Source organism: Amblyomma mixtum, chromosome 2 (genome assembly GCF_055824585.1).
Source record: "Amblyomma mixtum isolate Tamu chromosome 2, ASM5582458v1, whole genome shotgun sequence".
NCBI lineage: Eukaryota > Metazoa > Arthropoda > Arachnida > Ixodida > Ixodidae > Amblyomma > Amblyomma mixtum.
This window is the reverse complement of record NC_143013.1, coordinates 26,742,597-26,762,594: the sequence shown is the minus strand read 5'-3', so window position 1 is coordinate 26,762,594 and position 19,998 is coordinate 26,742,597. Positions and strand designations below refer to the sequence as shown.

The window sequence follows — 19,998 nt, the reverse complement described above, 5'->3', positions numbered from 1 at the left end:
ATCTGGATGCATGGCCTCCAACACCGGGCCTTGTTGGCATTTATAGCCGACACAGGTCTGCATATGTATATATAACTGTCTTATGCCAAAGGGCACGTTTATGCAAATAAAAAAAAAGTGTAAAGTGCCCATATAGTATGCCAGGTAGGTGAAAGGGGCCGTGGGGTATGTAAGGTACTCGTAGTGATGGTGAATAGCGCAAACACACACAGACCAAGAAGGAGACAAGACACATTCAGCGCTGTGTGTGTCTTGTCTCCTTCTTGGTCTGTGTGTGTTTGCGCTGTTGAACCATCACTATGAATCTACACCAACTAGCCCAATCTGCAGTTCTTCTACAGTGTAAGGTACTCGTTGAGTAGTATTAGAGGGCCCCTTCCATTAAAGACAGAAGAGCCATGGTGGCAGGGTAGGATAGGTAGTGTAAAGAAAAGGAAAGTGAGACTAGCTGCAAACTGTCCTGATGGCTGGTGGCATAATTGGTGGCATCGTGAGCATATGCTGTGTGGAAATCAGTTCTGCGCAGTTCTGTGCAGTGCTTGAAGGCAAAATGCCTTGATGCACTGGTATTGTTGAAGCTGTAGCTCGTTGATTTTGCAAGTATTGTTCTCTTTCTGTGAATCTTGTCTACTGGCTGCGCTTTGCACACTCACGCAACAATAACCAAAGAGTAACACTAAGAATTTACAGAAAGGCGCTTAGCTTTACATTTTACAACGGAGCAGTTTTGCCCCTTCAAGCACCAGATGACATGCTCTTGCACTTAACCTGTCATAATATGCCAAGCAGATGCGGCTGGTCATCTGTGTATTATTGTCAACTGACCCATGGCCTGGTGTGTTTTCTGGAAGCCACTGAAAGCTGTACTTGGGTATGACTCGACAGTTGGGACATACCCGGGCAGGATCGCATTTCAAGAAACTGTTGCTAGCTGAAGTGTTGGGAGCGCAACACCTTTTCAGGGACACTGTGGATGAATCCATCCAATTGTTATTCCTAGTAAAAATCGATTCTGCTGCTCTTTCTGGGTTTTGAGTTGTTTCAGCATTAAAAGACATCGTACTATTGCTAACAAAAATAAAGTTTTCATCATCATCATCATCATCAGCCTGACTACACCCACTGCAGGGCAAAGGCCTCTCCCATGTCTCTCCAATTAACCCTGTCCTTTGCTAGTTGCCGCCACTGTATCCCTGCAAACTTCTTAATCTCATCTGCCCACCTAACTTTCTGCCGTCCCCTGCTACGTTTGCTTTCTCTTGGAATCCACTCCGTTACCCTTAAGGACCAGCGGTTATCTTGCCTTCGCATTACATGCCCTGCCCAAGCCCACTTCTTCCTCTTGATTTCAACTAGGATGTCATTAACCCGCGTTTGTTCCCTCACCCGCTCCGCCCTCTTCCGATCTCTTAACGTCACACCTATCATTTTCCTTTCCATAGCTCGCTGCGTTGTTCTTAACTTAAGCTGAACCCTCTTTGTTAGTCTCCACGTTTCTGCCCCATAGGTGAGTACCGGTAGGATACAGCTGTTATATACTTTTCTCTTCATGGATATTGGTAAGCTACCATTCATGACCCGAGAGAACCTGCCATACGCGCTCCACCCCATTCTTATTCTTCTAGTTATTTCCCTTTCATGATCCGGATCTGCGGTCACTACCTGCCCTAAGTAGACATATTCTCTTACTTAATGGAACATTTTCCCCGCCACTCAGTCTCCACTCGTGACGAATCATGGACTTTGTGATTGCTGGCCGGAAGCAGATGTCATTGTAGTCTAGTCTCGATGTTCAAGCAAAAATGCACTTCACATCTGTGCAGTTTCCTCATGAAAACTTATTTTGTGGCCTTTTCTAGTTTATTAATGCTCCATTTCGAGGGAAAGTGGCCTCTTTGTTAGTGCAACACGGTAATAGATTGATACAGGCAAACTTCAATTGGCTCTCAGTGTCCCACGTTCACCGTGGCGTGGTTCATTGGTGGGTCATGTCCCGTATGCAAAATGTGTGGCCACAAAATTCCGAGTCACGTGATGAAGATATGGGATAGCTCTCCAAGTTCAAAGGTCCTGCGAAAAGCTCACATGCATAGAGTTAGTGGTTAAGTTTTCAGAGTGCCACATTCCTCTTCAGTGCATTGCCAGGCTTGGAAGAAAAATGGCTGCTGCAGCTCAATGTTGCCACAATGGCAAACACTATGATTTGCAAGGACTTCCCATAGAGTGGTAGGCTTCCAAAGCTTCCTTCTGAGCTTTTCTCTAGGACCCACATGCATGCGCAGTATGTTGCTCCAACGAGTTATAAAAATTAGTTTCCCTTTCATTCTGAGTGCCCGTTCATGTTATCTCCGAAGTTAGCTGTGTGAACTATGCAGAAGTTTATTTATCACTTATAATAACAACGTTGCAAAGGCAGATACGCAAGGAACACGAATGCTCTTCCAGTGTTGGGAACGTCAGTCAGGGCCAGCCATGACGCTTCCAAATCAGGTGGTGGGGGAGAGGAGGATTGCGGTACTCTGAAAACTTATAGAGTGACTCTGCACATGCGTGGTCACTATTTCCATCTGTTGGCGGCTCGGTGAAACTAATTTCACCAGTGGCTAACTGGTGAGCCACTAGGCACAAGGATTAGGGCTTTCAAAAATCACTGGGCGTGTTCAGTTTGTCCTAGCCTTTCCTGTGCAGGTAATCGTACGATGCCGGTAGAAAGAGTCTGTGGTTTCATGCCGTACTAGTTAAAAAAAAAAAAAATGAACTGTGCCCTTGTAGTGAGCCTGCGGCTACAGCACTCTGCTTTCACTAATTCAGCTGCCGTGGTGCTGAGAAGAACAGAGCAGTGCTTAAACATTGAGTATATTAAGTACAAATGTTGTTTGGGTAGGGAAAACTGTTATTGTACTGTTCTGTCTTTTTTTTTTAGTTACTCATTGTTTATGGTTCAGTGCTGTTAAGCCGCATTTTTTCTTTCATTTTTCTTTTTTTTTTGTCTCCTCCGCAGTGCTGGATGTGGGAGGACTGGAACCATCTGTGCCATAGACTATGTGTGGGGCCTAATGAGGGTTGGGGTGAGTACTACTACATACTGACCTCCGGCATCCTTTGCCATATTGCACGGCACCTTAAACACTTGTTTATATTTGGTTTAACTCCTGCCATTTGGCACCATTAGTTTTTTGTTGTTGGCTTGACATTGTTGGCTTTTGTGTAGACCTTAACTCTGTTAAGCATATTGAAGAGCATTTTGTTTTGATTTTGCTTGTCTTATCGCTTTGCATTTGTTGAATTTCATTTGTACATCTAAAGGACTGGTCTTGATAGTACAGTGATTTCGGCTCCAAAAATTCGGACAGCGCGATATTTCGGACTTCGCTGAGGAACCGTCGCGCACCTCATAGGAACGTGTACATTTTCACAACCGATATTTCGGACTTTGCGGGGTCTAAAAGTTCGAATTTTCGGACTAAAATAAATGCCAACAATATTGTGGTGATCATTTTTCAATCGAAAGTTTTTTTATTTCGGCCTAATGTAGACGCGAGCGGGCATTGCTGTCGCTACCAACCCGTTTGCCGCCACCGTGAAAGGCGTTATCTTGGATTTAAACGGAATCGGCTCGGCGGGCGCAATCGGACTGGCTTGGATATGCTTGGCTATTTGTTCTCCATCGTTGCTATTCAAGATAATGAGATGTTTTCCATCGCCATCGAGATGGCCTACAAAGGGCGCGCAGTCGCATTGAACACGGTACAGCGGGACAGCTGCAGCGTCCACCGCGGCTTGGACAGCGGGGCAGCAAACGCGGTAGACAGAGGGAGGGAGGGACTGCATTCAGAGGCGCTCGCGTCTTCCCGTGGGTTACCTCTCGGTTTTCGCGAACGTCATTGCCCCATGCAAATTGACTGTTCTAGCTTCGCGCAGCGAGTGCATTCATTCGCAGCATGACCGCGGCCGCGTCGCACTATCTGGTATAACGATGTAATGGGGTGCGGACATGAAGAAAGCACGGCTATGACTCGGATAGAGTCTAATATTATCGCTTGCAGGCGGAACATGAGGAGCAGCAATTTTGGCTATCTTGAAAGCAGATTTTTCGCAGAAAAGTTTATTTTTTTAAGTTCACGGATTTTTCGGACTGTTCGATCATTCGGACCATTTTTCGGGTCCCGCCGAGTCCGAAAAATCGGTCAGCGACTGTACTATTAGGCTCCCAGTTTATTTATTGTGTGCCTTGGCTGACAGCACAAGTCTGTATTGCAGTGGATTTTTGATGCGCTGACCATTCCTTGTGGACAGCAGTTAAGGGGCACATCTAAATGGTGATCACTGCTGCATTGTTACAATAGTGTAGTAAGCTTTTAATGAATGCTTTACATAGTGTTTAGTCAGTGCCACTTGTGCTCCAAGAACATATAGAAGCTGTGCAGCATGCAGCAGTGCAATGATTGAGTTAATTAAGAAATACTACGTTATTATTACAGATGGTTCCTGTGTTTTCGGAAGTGGTTTCATTTTTGTAATACGTGGTGATCACATCATTTTGTGCTATAGAAAGCTTGGAAGTATTTATTCTCTTTGGGATGGCATTTCATCTTTTCAGAAACTGACAGACTCCTTCAGCTTGTACCAAATCATCCGAGAGATGCGAATGCAAAGGATAGCTATGGTGCAAACTAAGGTGCGATGGTTTCGCCTTTTCTTGGTTTGATTTCTGGAATTTTTGCGGCTGTTACTCACAATGCGCAGATAAAAAGCGGGACACTGGTCTGTACAACTACCTATCTAAATAAGGCACGTGACGGCCGGAATAAGCTAGCGCGGATGCTGTAGTTAAATTCGCACCATGTTTCAGGTTTTTTTGGTGTTTCGGTAATAAGACACTTTAATTTTTGCCCTGCTGTGAACGGTAAAGTGGTGAGCAGCCTTGTCTAGAGCGCTCGGGCGGTGCACTTCCTTGCAAACAAATCCAGATTTTGTGGCAGCCTCTAGGGTCCAGCTGCAACGCTTGCACGGAAGTAGCGCCAGATAGCCTCGTAAACAAAGCAGGCACGAAAACTTTGCCGTGTAATGAGGGGCTGCTCTCTAATTTCGGTTTTTGTTACCAAGTGCGCACTGCTCAAGCGCTCTAGACAAGGCTGCTCACCACTGTACAGCTTTGTCGCTCATATTAGCAACTTACCGTGAATGCAGTTTTTTTTTTTTTTTCGGAGCGAAAACTGAAGTCGTTATTTACCTTTTGCACACTCTAGTTAGTCTAAACATAGGAAAATTCTTCAGCTCTGTGTTTACATCGTAATAGGGTTGAACCATGTAACATAAAAGATTATTTTGGCTTGTAGCCACATGATGTTATGCATGGGTATGAGCAGAGCATGTAATGTAAAGGGAAGATAACCGGTGGTCTGTTATGGTAATGGAGTGGATTCCAAGAGACGGCAAACTGGTAGGGTGCAGCAGAGCGTCAGATGGGTGGATGAGGTTAGGAAGGACGGGACAGAACGGGAAATAAGTAGGATAGCTCTTCATCCTGCTGTGGACATAGATAGATAGATTTTGATTCTGTTCGTGTGATTGAGAACTCTTAGTTATCGTTCTACCGTCTGTTTTCCAGGAACAATACGTACTTGTTCACCGTGTAGTGGCCGCCCTTTTCGAGCAGCAGTTGCGAATAATCGATAGCCACACATACGAAAACCTTGATGAGGATGGAGAGCCTCTGCTAGGCTCAGGTGGCAACATTCAGAGCAACGACAAGATATACGAAAACCTTGACGACCTTGGCCTGAATGACAGGAGTGGCGAGAAAGAAAACACTGAGAATGGTAAGTGATTTTTATTTATTTTTTAGTTTCATTGTCAATGCAGGTACTCTATTCTGTATTCTCATTCAGTGTTCACTGTGGCGTGCGACTGAAATGTTTAAGGCATTTAATTTTTTTCTTTTTTCAGATGAGAAATGTGATAAGGAAAAAGAAGTTGTTGCTGGTTCTGAAGAGTCCTTGTCAAAGGCTGCGCCATCACAGGAAGCTACGCCTGACACGGCTGGCACTGAGGATGCCTCCCAAAAGCAGGCTCGAGCTAACCGCTCCATGTCATGGAGCCCTGAGCCCAACTCTGTGGCAACTTCATCGTCTGCTCTGTCGTCCTCTGATGCAAGAGGAGGTTCGCGCAGTTCAGTGATCACTGATGACGAAGACAGCCAGTCTTGTAAGGATGATTCCGTGCAGACCAAAAAGTGCCTCACCAAGAAGAAGAATGGTGAAGACCAGGGCAAGGCCGCAACTTTGAGCCGCGTGCGAAGTCTCTCTGCAACAAACATTTGCCTGGATGATGCCCCACCAGAGAAGGCAGAGACGGCAGAAAGTCCCGGAAAGATTGTCGGGAAAGCCACCGTTATCCGCCGTCCCAGCATAGCGAGGCTGAAAGCTCTATTCGAGAAGTCTGACTCGGAAGAGGTCAGTGGTGGGGAGGCAAGTAGGAGGCGGCCTGTTTTCCGGAGCTACAGCCAAAGAGTCGCGCCGCGGCGGCCTTCAGTGGCCCAAGTGCCTGATGGTGTAGAGACGCCATCTGTGTCCAGATTCAAACCACTGCTATCAAAGCGCAAGAGTTTGGGTCCCTCGGCGCGAAAAGCGAAGGAGTTCCGAGATCAAGAGAAGACCCAGAGACAGCTGGGAGCAAGTTCAAGTGCAGCTTCCAAAAAGGAGAACCAAGCAGAGAAGTCTATTAATGCAACTTCAGCCAAGGTCACGGCTACCCCTGTGCAAATGGTGAGCTCGTCAACCGACGCCAGTGTTAAACCGCCAGTCCTTGTGACAAGTTGGTGTGGTGATAGCGGTGGTGGTGGAGGCAGAGGTGGTGGCGGCAATAGTGTGTGGGAAAAGAATGTCCTCTACAAGTCATTCAGCAGTTCTAACCTTGCTGGCCTTGCAACGTCACAAGGTGGCTCTGGTGTGCCAGTTTCGAAACCCCTCTCCGGAACGTCGAGGAATTCATTTTCCAGCAGCGTTTCATCAAAGATTGGCCAGAAGTGTGATCCACCCCCGCAGTTGCCAACGAAGAAGCGGACAGTGCAGACCTTTTACGCTCCTCTTCCATTCTACACTGTTGACACAGCAAGGAAGTCTCAGACCCTTCCTGCTGTCAGTGGTGCTGATGATGGACAACCTCAAAAGAGTGAGCACCTGGGAAGCAGCATCTACGATTTCTTACCAAGGAAAGGTGCTGACGCACCTCCCAGGCTTCCTCCAAAAACAAAGTTCACAAAGTCACAGCCAACAGTTGTTCCAATTTCAGCTTTGAATAACACTTACGTAAACGTGTCAGACATGATTCTTGCTAGAAACGAGCTGATGTCTCGTTTATCGGATGGTCGGTATATGAACGTCAACCAGGAAGCAAAGGAGAATATGAATCTCATTGAGAATGTGATCAGGCAGCATCCTCGTGGGGCTATAATTGATCTCACATCGAGGAAGTCATTCAACGATCGCATTGCTTCAGCTTCCGTTTCAAAGTATGAGCAAGTGTGGGATGGGAAGACATTTGTGAAGAGGAATCCTGGTGGCAGTGAGGCCGAGGCAGTGAAAGGGACCATTGCTGGTCAGTCTGTTAATGTTGAAGGAAATCAGCGATATGTTGCGCGGAGAGATGGCTGTGAAAGTGGCACATTTGCGGATGGCTCCAGCAGCAAGGAAAAGTCTGCAACGCTTCCCTCTGCATTTCGCACGCATGACCATGCTGGTCAGAAAGAGCTGTCGCCTCACAGTGCAAGGCAGGGCCCCCTGGCTCTGTCTTCATCAGACATGGACACCTCAGACATCTACACAACGCACGACGAAAGGTCGGGCACAGAGTATGACACACTATTTGCCGAGTCTAGTGATGCCACTGAAACCGACGCACCTTGCGAAAAAGATGCAACGTGGAAAGGCTTGATAGGTCTCCATCCAGGACATGCGCAGTCTGTGCCCCTGCAGTTGGTGAAGAATGTGCCCGGTTCGCACACCGAGCAGCGTGTTGCCAGAATAGTTGACACAGAAGTGAAGCGACCTTTACCACCGTACGAAACCATCTACCCAACGCAGACTGGTGTTATCAGCAGCAGTGGCAGGGCCCTCTACTTGGCAAGTAATCCACCCCCAAAACCACCACGCACTTATGGCTACTGCAGCACCAAATACGAAACGGGACGCATTGGTGCAACTGTGGGCTCGCCAAAGAAAGCTCAACCTCACGAAAGCATCTATCAAGTGCCTCCGCAACCGAGAACAACACCACACATGATATCTCGGCCACTTCACCGACTCCCACCTTCGTGTGATCCGTTGGCCTTCGCACCTTCATCAGTGCCAAACTTTGGTTCCGTCCCATTTGTTCCTGTGTACCATCCACGCCAGGGAGTGTCGGCCATCAAAAGCTCGGATTACGAAAACGTGTATGCCTGCCGCTCGGCAGCTGTGGCGGACCCACAGGTGACGAGGCAGCAGGGGGCGCGCATTGTGAAGCACCACTCTGAGTATCGTCCCCAAATCCGCGTGCCTCGACAGGAGCCTGTGGAAGCCACAAGGCCTGGCAACACTGCGCCACCTGCCAAGGTCCCCCTGCAGCACTCGTTTTCCGATGCCAGCATCTACGAAGCACTTCGTGGTTCACTTTCTCACCAGCAGCAGCAGGTGCAGCAAGAGCAGCAGAGACTAGCTGACATCCAAGCCCAATATGCAGTCGTGGTGAAACCGAAGAAGTCTGGCCTGCAGAAGAGCAAGACAGCAGTGTCTGAGAGCGCACTTCTGGGACCTCTAGGGCCCTCTGCCCCTCCGCGATGCCGCCGTCAACCGCAGCAAGACTCCGCTGGTGAGTTGTGTGCATTGTATGCTAAAGCTGTGTGGTCATTGTGGTGATTGTGGGAAATACATGTGCATACATTCTTCTTTCTTCCCTTTAGATTCCTCTGATGGGGCAGGTTGCAAGGTAAGCATGCCATTGATTGAACTGTCTTCAATAAATAGGCTGTCGTAATAGTTCCCCTTGAGCCCCTTGGTTTAAGGCTATGAACTCTTCATTCTCTGGTTATTACATGGCACCTTTAAGTGGTTTAATCATTGTTTGGTGTGATATGCTGAATGTTGGGAATGTTATGAGTACTGAAGCCTTGCTATGTCTTATTGAGTTGCATTGCTTGCAACCGCAGCATAAGCATTAGTTTTAGCCCATAGCACTGGTCTCTCACACTTAGATTTTGCAGAGCTGTAGGATTTGATGGTAGGATTTGTCTGGCACCATGTATAGCTCTGTAGCTGACCAGACTTGCTTGCTGTTTTCCAGGTTGAGAAGCAGGGAGCTGGTGATGATGTTGCACAAGTTCATATGAAGCCCAACAAGAAAGGGTCAAACAATGGAAGCAAAAGTAAGTACGCATATAAACCAGTAAGGGGATTTTCTTTCTATGCATTTTACTCTTGCATTTGTTGCTTAATTCTCTTGCTCTTGATTGGTTGTTATGGCTGATTCCCTACATTTGATTTACACTCACTTTAAGAGGTACTGCTATGGGAAGCTTGACCACCATTTATTCAAAAATCTCAAGACTTCTTCCTGTTGTAAACTTTAAATTTGTCTGGATTTTGAGAGCGAAGTACCACACTGAGAAGTTAGGAAGTTAGAGCAAACAGGAGCTGTTTTATGGGCACTTTCCACCAGTTGAGATTGCGGGCTGTTGTGCAAGAGGGCCATCGGATAGTGCACAACCAGCAGCCATAGCTGGGCGCTCCTCCGTTTTCTTTGTAGCTTTTTGTTGGGGTTCCTCAAGCAGCCACCACCCCATTGCTGTTGAATGGGTTTGGTTTTAAAACAAACTTCTTAAAGGGCATGCAAGAACGGCAGTTAGCCGACTGCACTGTGCCCGGTTGCGAGAAGACTAGGTTTTGCATGGTTGTGTTCAGGCTGCAAGATGCAGCCAAGGCACGGACCCCTGGGGTTTTGAGGGGGGTGTGCGTAAGTTATGTCTGTTGACAGCTATGTCTATGTTTCGACAGTAATGTCTTTCGACAAAGGGATTTAAGAGCAGCTTTTTGGCGCGAAGGGGGAGATCAAGCAAAGACCGGAGGAGAGACTGGGGAGGTCAGAGATATCAGAGGGCAGACTGGGCCAGAGCAGAGAGGGGGTCGAGGGCCTTCCAAGCTGCACTGTAGCAGCTTTTATCTCGGCCTCCTCCATTATGTACAATGGACATCAATAAAAAGAAAGAAAGAAAGATGGACCCTGAAGTGGAGACGCAGAGGCACTCGCAGAATTCGGAGAGAGACTTCGCTTAGGGAGAGAGAGATTGAGGAGAGAGTCAGCGTCACGTGACAGACAGAGCAGTGCCTACCACTCTGGCCTAGCGTAACTGTTTTGCTTGACCCGTGTTTATAAAGTATACATATTGTCCCGAAGAAGTTACCTAGTCTGTTCTGCAATGTGTCGCCAGATCACTGAGCCATCAGGAAACATCAACATCAACATCATTGATCTTTGATCATCAGCATCGGTCTCCAATGACCATTCTTCAAAATTAACTACACCAGTATGTGCTTAGTCTTCTATCGGTAGTTTTCTACAAGGTGTTAAACACTGAAACGTGATGGTCTGTGTATTTCTGCTATGAACACTGTACCACTTGCACAGTGGAAACTTTTCATTAATGGCACTTTTTCTATGTGAAAAGTAAAATGAAAAGTGCCGCCGCGGTGGCTCAGTGGTTATGGTGCTCGGCTGCTAACCGAAAGACGCGGGTTCGATCCCGGCCGCGGCGGTCGAATTTCTTTGGAGGAGAAATTCTAGAGGCCCGTGTACTGTGCGATGTCAGTGCACGTTAAAGAACCCCAGGTGGTCGAAATTTCCGGAGCCCTCCACTACGGCGTCTCTCATAGCCTTAGTCGCTTTGGGACGCTAAACCCCATAAACCAACCAACCAACCTATGTGAAAAGTGACACATGCGTTGCTGTTTTTTTGTGATGCAGGCCAGTCCAAGGAGGGAAGTTCTAGTGGCAGCGAAGGCAGTGGTTTCATCTCGGGAACTCTGAGCAAAGCCTTTGGAAGGTTGAACCCTTTCTACAAGGTAAGCCAAGCTGGCCCAACAAACTCTACAGCATTTTATTTCGAGGCACCATTCACAAAAACAGCAAGAAATTATACCATAAATTGCGAGGCTTGCCTTTCTCTGACAGACGGATATCATGGTAATGGCAGTGCAGAGAAAGGTTTTGAGTGTACAGCCAAAGTCGCACTAGTAGTCTGTAAGGTAATGGCTCTTTCACTAGTAATTAGTCGCTGCTAAGTCATGTGACTGCATTTTATATAGGTGACTTGGGGGTAGTTGAAGTCTGAAGTGTTCTTGTTTGTACAAAAATTCTTGGTTTCTGGTTCAGTTGACCACAATCTAAGCCTGTCTCTGGACAGCTCTAAATGGTTGCATGCTGAAGTAAACAAAAGAGTCATCTTTGGGCAGAGAGCTGCTCACATGACAGACTCGCTTGAAATGCACTCAGCTTGCCAGAGTGAACATATCTGGTCTCGGTTTGAAGTCTAACTTTGCCACACAAAACCCAAAACCCCATGGTGAGGGTAATTGTGCAGCACATATATATATGTGTGTGAAGCCTGGCATTGGCATGATATACCTAAAGCAATTCCATTTTGCACAGCTCTTTTAGTTTTATGTAGTCACCACATTCATCATTTGCCATTATAAATTGTGCCAATCTGCGCCATTGCGTTAAACCTACTGCATGCTGCTACAAATAGGTGGGTTTTGATGAAATTGCACCAATGCTGCGTCATAAAACTATCCCTGTAGCCAAGAACTGGGGCAAGTGTGAAGTGGTGCATGATTCTTTGCTTGACTCTATGCTTGACGAGAGAGACCCAATTTCATCCTGTCTTGATTTCTATAAAAGCCCTTTACTATCTAGTTTTAGCACACGGTGTGCGCATATTTTGAAAATTTATCCCGACAGCTCTAGCAACATTAAACGAACATAGCGTGAGCTTGTGCATAAAAAATATTGTTTTGAAGAGGCTGAAATAGTGCTAAATGTTGGTCCTGCTATATTTATGAAGCCTTTGCTCAGCACCATCACATGTCCCTTAGGGTCAATACATTACCACGAGTAAGTTTTCGTAAGCGTTACAGCTGATAGTTCAGTATCACCAACCTTGCGTTCGTTGTAATGGCGCTGTCGATATCCAAGCTTCCAGTTTGTTTGTGCGGTAGGACCATGTAAGCTCGATTTTCAGGGTAGAAGGTTAAAAGTACGATTAAATTGCAGTTCTGACTGAACTGAGCCACTCCAATGATGGGGCGCTATTCTCTATGTTGGCATACAGTGACCGCATTGCACATGCGTGATCTCGAGCTTGAGTCTTTGCCGGACACCTTCAGCACTAGAGCTTGAATTATATTTACAATGCGAGGAACCCATCTGAACAGAGTTGCAAATATTTGCAATGTTTGCAATATTTGCAAATATTTGAAGGGGAAGCAGCAAAGCATGTGGGGTGCACACGGCAGCACCATAACTATGACCAGAGGAAAGTCATTGTGTTCATTGAGGGGATGACTGCATATGCATGACAAAATTTTCCTTTGGGAGAAGCACTGCCATGTTGCACTGCAAGAAATTGCCATGAAACGGTGCAGGTGTGATTGCGGTCCTGCTGCATCATTGCAATTCTGACTAAGCACAGTGCCCACCCTCATCCCGGAATGATCACTGACCGATGGCCTGTTTTTTTTACTGCAGCTTTCCGTAACAGAGATCCTTGTATTGGAGAGTGTTTGAGGATGCTAGCTGTGCAGATACCGTGATACAGGAGTGCATAGTCATGTGACAGTTTTTTTAATCTTGCTAGCTTTACTTTAAGGGTAAAAAAAAAGCAGCCATGCTAGATTTACGCAGAAGAAAACAATAAAAATGGGTATTTTTCGGTATGCCCTTCAACTTTGGCTTATAAAATTTGTGCTAAAATTAATGTAACAGAAGCTTGCTAATTTATCTTTTTTAACAATTAGAAATCAGACACATCTAATACATAATAAGGATCTTGCCATGATTGTTGCCTAAAATCCTGTACTTTTTAAATCTTCATGTAGTGCTTTGTCCTTTCTTAAACACTGGCCAATGTTTGTAAGTGTTGTAAATGTGGTTTAGCCTAGCACCCCCATAATATATGAAAGAGAGTCGGACTAGCGCTGCACTAAGGGCAAGTGCTTTGATATTTGGTGGGATGATAGATTTTGTGGTATCTCGAAAGTTTTGGAAAAGTATTTGTTTGAATTTGGCACCAGACGTAGGCTTTCTCTGAGGTGAGGCAGCGGTGTGGTGGTGGGGTACAAAGTGTAGGGTAGACAGTTCCACTCGGTTGGTAATATCATGAGCTAAAACATTAACCCTCTCGTTCCCCTCAAGGCCCTCATGGCGTAGGGTCCATGTAATGCAGTGTGTTAGTGGGGCAGGAGCCCAAGATGATCGCCACCTGAGTGGATGGTCGGCCTGTCATGTAATCGCGGCAAGCTGGTTTAGAGTCTGTGACAATGTGGGTAGGGGCATCGATGTTACCGAAATGTTTAATAGTTAGTGCCACTGCAGTGGCCTTCCTGTGGCTGCACTCTCGGCTTGTACAGAGGCCGTTAAATCCAGGTTTAAAACTGGTTAGGAAGCGAAGGGGTTAATGCATACTGCAACGCTTGGTTTTCCAGATGACATCTGCAGCCTTTTTAAGGCATGCACATTGGATCATAGGGAGAGAAAACATTTTGTGCCTTTCTCATAATAGATTTTTTTTCTTCTTTAGAGCAACTCTGGAAGTTCTGAAGAGGCAAAGAAGAAGCCCATGACTCAACCTGCAAGTGAGTGTCACTGCTTGATTGTCACTCACCTTTGGGGAGGAAACTTGGAGGCTAATAAATAGCCTTGAACTTAAATTGAGGATGATGCAATGAGCTATGGAAAGGAAAATGATAGGTGTAGCATTAAGCGACAGGAAGAGAGCTGAGTGGCCCAGGGAACAAACGCGTATTAATGACATCCTAGTTGAAAATGCGAAGACAAGATAACCAATGGTTGTTAAGGGTAGCGGAGTAGATTCCAAGTACAGGCAAGCATAGCAAGGGGCGATGAAAATCAGGTGGACGGATGAGATTAGGAAGTTTGCGGGATGTGATGGCTGCAGCTTGCGCAGGATAGAGCTGATTGGAAATATATGGGAGAGGCTTTTGTCCTGCAGTGGATGTAGTTAGGCTAGATATGATGATGATGATGACAGTGTTTTAGAGGTGTTTAAGAGCCTTAATAAAGAGTATGCTTTTTTTCCTCTCTCCTATACCAGCAACAAGCCCCAAAAAGCCAGAAGTGCCTAAAAAGCCAAGCAACATCTCCGTGCTGCGAATGTCCAAGAAACGACCGGCACCGCAGCCAAAAGTCTCAAAGGCTCCAGACTTCTCGGACCGCCCTCTTTCCCAAGGCCCCAATGACTCCTCGGGGTCTGAACACTGGACGCAGGTCTAAAAATGCTCCCGACACTTTTCTGCAATTGTCTTATCGCACAGAAAAGATTCAGTGTGTGACCAACCCATCCTTGTTTTGTTTGGGCACAAGCTTTCCAGTGTGTTGACATCAACTTTTTTTTTTCTCCCCACTTATTGAAGGGTGTTGTCTCCTTCCCCTTGTGAATAGAATGTTGTAAAGTGAATACATTAGCTTTGGATGCTGCTTGTACTCGGGAGCGAAAATTACCCTATGTTTGTTCAAAGGCGTTGCTACTTAAATAGTGGATTTCAGAGCCTGTCAGCTCTCCACAATCAGTGTGTTGAGACAGTTGATTGAGATTCACTCTTTACACTCATCTGTCTGGCTTCTGCTGAAAAAGTTTTCTGGGATGCTAGAGATGAGTCCTATCCTAATATAACCTTTGTCCTCTCCTTTTTACCTGCTTTTAGTATTTATTGCTAGCATTACTTTACAAGCTTTTTTCCCACTGTTCTAGGTTACGTTTTAAGTTGCAGAAAAACAATTGCTGGACACTCATTTTAACAGCTTGTTTTGCTGCGGTTGTGTATACTTGACTGATTTTATGCCTATTACTATCTCTTCTTTTTCGGTTATTTAATGGTAGATTTTCATTTCACTTGTGTGTAATGGAAGGGATGCATGTACCTGCAGGAGCCTGTGAAATCCGTTTTTGAAAGAAAAGAAATGGCTCAACGAACCTGCATAGACTGGGCATCCAAAGAAGCTCCATCGTGCAAATAGGCTTGCAGGTATCAGAATCAGAACGTGTTCATGGTCACCAGTGCCAGTTACTGCTGCTTCCAGGTAAACACAAGAATCGCAGTCTCGCACCATAACTAGAAGACTCATGTCAACTCCTACACTGCTGTTGGCGCCTAAAAGTGTGATTTGTCAGAACACCATTCATTGTAATGTTGCAACACACCCCCTAATGTGTTTGAATGGGCGTCCTGAATGATGTGGGTGCGGTCATTCGATTTGCAAAAAGAGCAATGCCTGAGTCAAAATGTGACCTTTTGAAAGTCTGGAGTTTGCTGCTTTTATGTTGCCAGTTAGTGCTCCCAGTTTCTATTTTGGCTCTTGCCACATTTTCTTGGGTCATCGGTGCTAAAATGTCCTCAGTGGTATAACACCTGTGCTACGTTATTGCTTGATATGATGTTTGTATTGTCATAGGACCTTCAGCGCTATTTAAGAATGTGATGAACTTGCGGAGGTACATTGCCAGTTTTTAATTTTCTCTTTTGCGACGTTTTGACTGTGCTCTTAGCAACTTGGTGCCTACGTATAAAAATCTCTCGACTCATTTTACAGCGTTCCTGTGTAGTATGTGGCCAATGCAGCACATAAATGATGAGTTAAGTTTGCATTGCTCGTGGATTTAAAAAATGAAGAGGGAAGTTGTTCATGGCAGATTTATGTTGTTGATTTAAGCTGTTACATGATGCGTCAGTTCCCAGACACTTGGTTAGCTGTTCTGGAGGAGTTTTCTTGTGGTTGATTGCAACGAAGGTCTGACATCATGCATTGATTTCTTCAACCGCGGTGATAGAGGTAGTACCTGTCGTGTAAATGTCATTTTAATCTACAGTTAGTGTTGGCCATGCCCCCCAGTGATACACTTGCCTTGCTGCGAGCTTCTCTTCCTTAATTTTCATTACAGTGCAAACCTGTTGCTAAGTCGTGCTGTGGGCTGGGTACTTTTATTTTTATTTTTTCTGCCCAATCTAGAGTATGTATTCAGCTTTGGTTGACATCGTTGGCGCATATGAAATTGGCAGTGAATGCTCGGATCCGGTTGTTGCAACTGCCAATTTTTCACGCGAAATTGTTTAATGCCAGTTCTTAAAGGATTAACATCTATTCTTTTTTCCCCCTTTTATGTGGGCCACAATGCAGACGCCTCCGATAAACATTGTGCTTTAATCCATGGGTTTGTTTCTTAAATTTTCAAAAACCTAGTGTAAGTGGGAGCAGCACAATTCAAAACCTAATGCACAAATATTGTGCATTAGGTTTGAACTTTGAACTTTGAAAGGTTTGAACCTTTGAACTTTTCAAACTTCTGGAGTGGCAACACACAACAGTTGCAACATCTTACGCATGTTGCTAAATTTGTCATGCTGACTTTATTCAGAAGTTCAGCGTAGAAGATGCTTGTTAATGAAAAGAAAATTTGGAGCAGCTTTTGCACGATTCACAGTACTGTTGTCTACGTTTCGAGGTTAGCAGTACTATCACTCTTGTTTTATGTGCAAAAACAAAAGCTGAAATTTTGTCTGTGTCTGCCCTTTTAAGCCACCTTGGGTTACTGTATGTTGCCTGCTGGTAATAGATGGTAAGCACTTTGATTTTAGCAAGCCGATTGTCGCCAATGCTCTGTATGAACCTCATATTTCAGCGCAGTATTGTTGCTGGCTTTCTTGGTTTTATTTTTTATTCGTGGCAGAGATTTTCCTTGCCACTGTAAGCATTACGACTTTCATTATAGAGTTCCTAGCAAAAAAATTTCTGCTTGGTTTTAGTTTTCGGCTGGCTTTCTTGGTGCATCAGGAAGCAAACACCTGATAAATTATGTTTTAGCGTACTAAGTTATTAACCTTCATTATTTGATTGCATGCATTGTGAATCATGTTATGTGTTTTTAATTCAAGGTCGAATCGAGATTCTTCCTTGGCCATTTACCCTGTCGCACATTAAGTTTGTGAGTAGAATGTTGTGTTATCATGTGATAGGCAGTTGATAATATGACTGTGCTGTAGAAATGTTTGTAACGTGCAAGTTAGTTTTTTTTTTTTCTTTCATAATCCTGTTAGTTTTTTTGCTGCATTTGTATGTTAGCTGGAATGAGAAGGGAGTGTTCACTTGTTGCAGGTAGTTGCCGCTTAATGTATATATGTGGCATACAAACAGTGATAACTCTGGAATGGAAGTGTGCAGTTCTTGCAACTGCTCAAGCACATTCAACCCTGTAATGCCTAGAAAGAAAATGCGGTAATGTGAAAAACTGGTTGATACGTCGACAAAAATGTGATTTTACTCCGTTTCATACATAGCAGGCAACACTGCCAAAGCTAGCACACCTGTTCGCGCGGGCTAAGTTTGCACCCACAAAGATGTTCGCTCTACTACCAAAGCGAACACAGGCATATTTCGTTGCGACAGATCTTAAGTGCAATGAATGGCAATCTCCTGGACTTCGTTTTACTTCTTGACACATTTTCGTCCTCCAACTCAGTGAGACTTTGTGAAGTAAGAATAGCTTTGGCGGACTGATACATGGCTGGTAAAGCGAATTGCTGTCATTCCATCTGCGCCTAAAAAGTAGTTCACATTTAGTGGAAATTTTACCCAGAACGTCAGAGTACTGGGCACATCACAGCTTCGACCGCAATCGCAATTTTCAGTGCTACCACTTCGTTTTATACTGCTCTTCGCTTTCGTCCAAATACTCATCGAGGCTTTGAAAAGGACAAATGATACTTGGCGGAGTAATATGGTTTCGCGGACGCATTACATTCGTAGCGTCTGCAGCGTTGCCTGCTATGTATGAAACAGAGTACAGCGTTCAGTTGCATTTCGCAAATTAGGATGATTTCACCTAACAACTGAACCTTGCACACACAGTAAATAATTAGTTACGTTCAAAATCGTTACACTCCTTGTTGAAGTAGCAGTACTTCCATTGAAGCTTTGATAAAAATGTTAGAGAATTTAGTTTGTGCAATACTGTCAAAATTTGTTACACTTAACAAAACTGTTAAGTGTACAAGTCATATGCCAGATATGCCAGGCATTACAGGGTTAGTCGCCACAATTGCTTCATCTTGTTCTGGCCACATGCCATGCAAGCCAGTTTGTTTTAGCGAGTCCCAATATCGAGCTTCGGATGTTACCATGATCTCCCGTTTCCTGTTGTCAGTGTTCACAGTGTTGGAGAAGTCAAGGATGGGTGTTGAGATAGCACTATTTTTAGACAATAGAATGTATTTTTGACACATTTTATGCAGCAAGATGTTCTTGTTATCAGTGTGCATGTGTTCGTGTTGCCTTAAATTTTGCAGTGCTTATTTTCGGGCTGAACAAGAAAAAAAAACAAACTTGTGCAGTGATGTCCCAGTCCCATCAAAACGTAATGTTTTGTCTTTTAAAAAATTTGATTCTAGTCCCTTCAGGCTAGGGGTAATTAGCGCAATCAAAATGCAAAATCACTAAAAGCAACGCTGAGGATGTTAGAGATCTGCTTTAACTGGAGTCGGCGAAAAAACAGTCAGCACTTTTCATTGTTTAGCACCGCACTGTCGCACTATTTTGCTCAAGAGAAGTATGCTCGAACTTTGACTGCCCTCTGTGTTCACATTGCGGGATAGAGGTCACATCATTGCCTTGTGCTGCAGTGCCTAATGCCTTGTCCTCTGCAGCTTGTTCCTAATCGTCCAATTCACATTTTGCCCTTTCTATTCACACTTCCAATTCTCATCGGTTCCAAATGATGTGTTTAACGTGCCAAAGTGACAGAGCTTCATTTTTTTTCTTTTAGTGCCAGTGAGCTAGCGTTGTTTTAATTACTTAAACAGAAAGCCTATGTGCACATGGTGCTGTATGTTTTCCATCATCTTAGAACAGTCTCTGCTAGTGTCCAGAAATGCCCGCTAGAGAAGCTAAAACATTTATCATCATTCGAACATTAATTGAAAATGTTATTAATGTACAATTTCTTCTTGGACAGGGTGAGAGTTTTAGTTTCATCCAGGGGTGCAGAATGTCAAAATTTGGCCATAAATCGAAGCAGCAGCTGTTGCAATTTTTAGGCTGTAATACCACGTGTTGAATGTACATTGTTGTGTACAAGTGACTTGCGAAGCAAGGAAAGCCTTTTTATCATGTTTACTCACTTGTACTGAATTTGGTTTGGTTTATTGGGGTTTAACGTCCCAAAGCGACTCAGGCTATGAGGGACGCCATAGTGAAGAGCTCCGGAAACTTCGACTACTTGGGGTTCTTTAACGTGCACTGACATCGCACAGTAGAGCTCCGGAAACTTCGACTACTTGGGGTTCTTTAACGTGCACTGACATCGCACAGTACACGGGCCTCTAGAACAATTGCAGCATGTGTACCTAACAGGTATGCCGTGATCCCTGTTGTTGTTATGGAGCAGTTCAGTCTAGGTTTAGGCTTTTAAGTTATTTGATTGCTAGGCTTTGGTCTTCATTGTTTAGCTTGTAGCATTTGTCTTGTACAGGGTGCCTTAGTGCCCATCAGTGCAATGTGATTTTAATTGCAAGCCTACTAGGGGTTGTCTGTCTGAGACGTGCCTTCCGTCAGGGCAGCATCATTTTGCGGTTTACATCGGTTGCTGTTTCATCTTGCATCATTGCCCTTTTTAGATGTGAAGTCATGGCATTTGTATGTACATACTCAAATTAAATTTCCCATTCATTTGCTGTG

The 19,998-nt window shown here is 44.9% G+C and overlaps 1 protein-coding gene across 2 annotated transcripts in view; it reads left to right on the top strand.

Moving 5' to 3' along the window:
* Positions 1 to 19,998, top strand: part of LOC149358760 (uncharacterized) — a 28,848-nt gene extending 8,850 nt beyond the window's left edge. For both annotated transcript variants that reach the window (XM_089570944.1, XM_089570943.1), the window contains 9 exons: positions 3,002 to 3,068; positions 4,601 to 4,678; positions 5,612 to 5,822; positions 5,950 to 8,850; positions 8,942 to 8,967; positions 9,322 to 9,403; positions 10,999 to 11,096; positions 13,832 to 13,886; positions 14,366 to 19,998. In XM_089570944.1, coding sequence (XP_089427070.1) covers positions 3,002 to 3,068; positions 4,601 to 4,678; positions 5,612 to 5,822; positions 5,950 to 8,850; positions 8,942 to 8,967; positions 9,322 to 9,403; positions 10,999 to 11,096; positions 13,832 to 13,886; positions 14,366 to 14,544 — 3,697 coding nt within the window. In that variant the 3' untranslated portion in view covers positions 14,545 to 19,998. The remainder of the gene's footprint in view (positions 1 to 3,001; positions 3,069 to 4,600; positions 4,679 to 5,611; positions 5,823 to 5,949; positions 8,851 to 8,941; positions 8,968 to 9,321; positions 9,404 to 10,998; positions 11,097 to 13,831; positions 13,887 to 14,365) is intronic.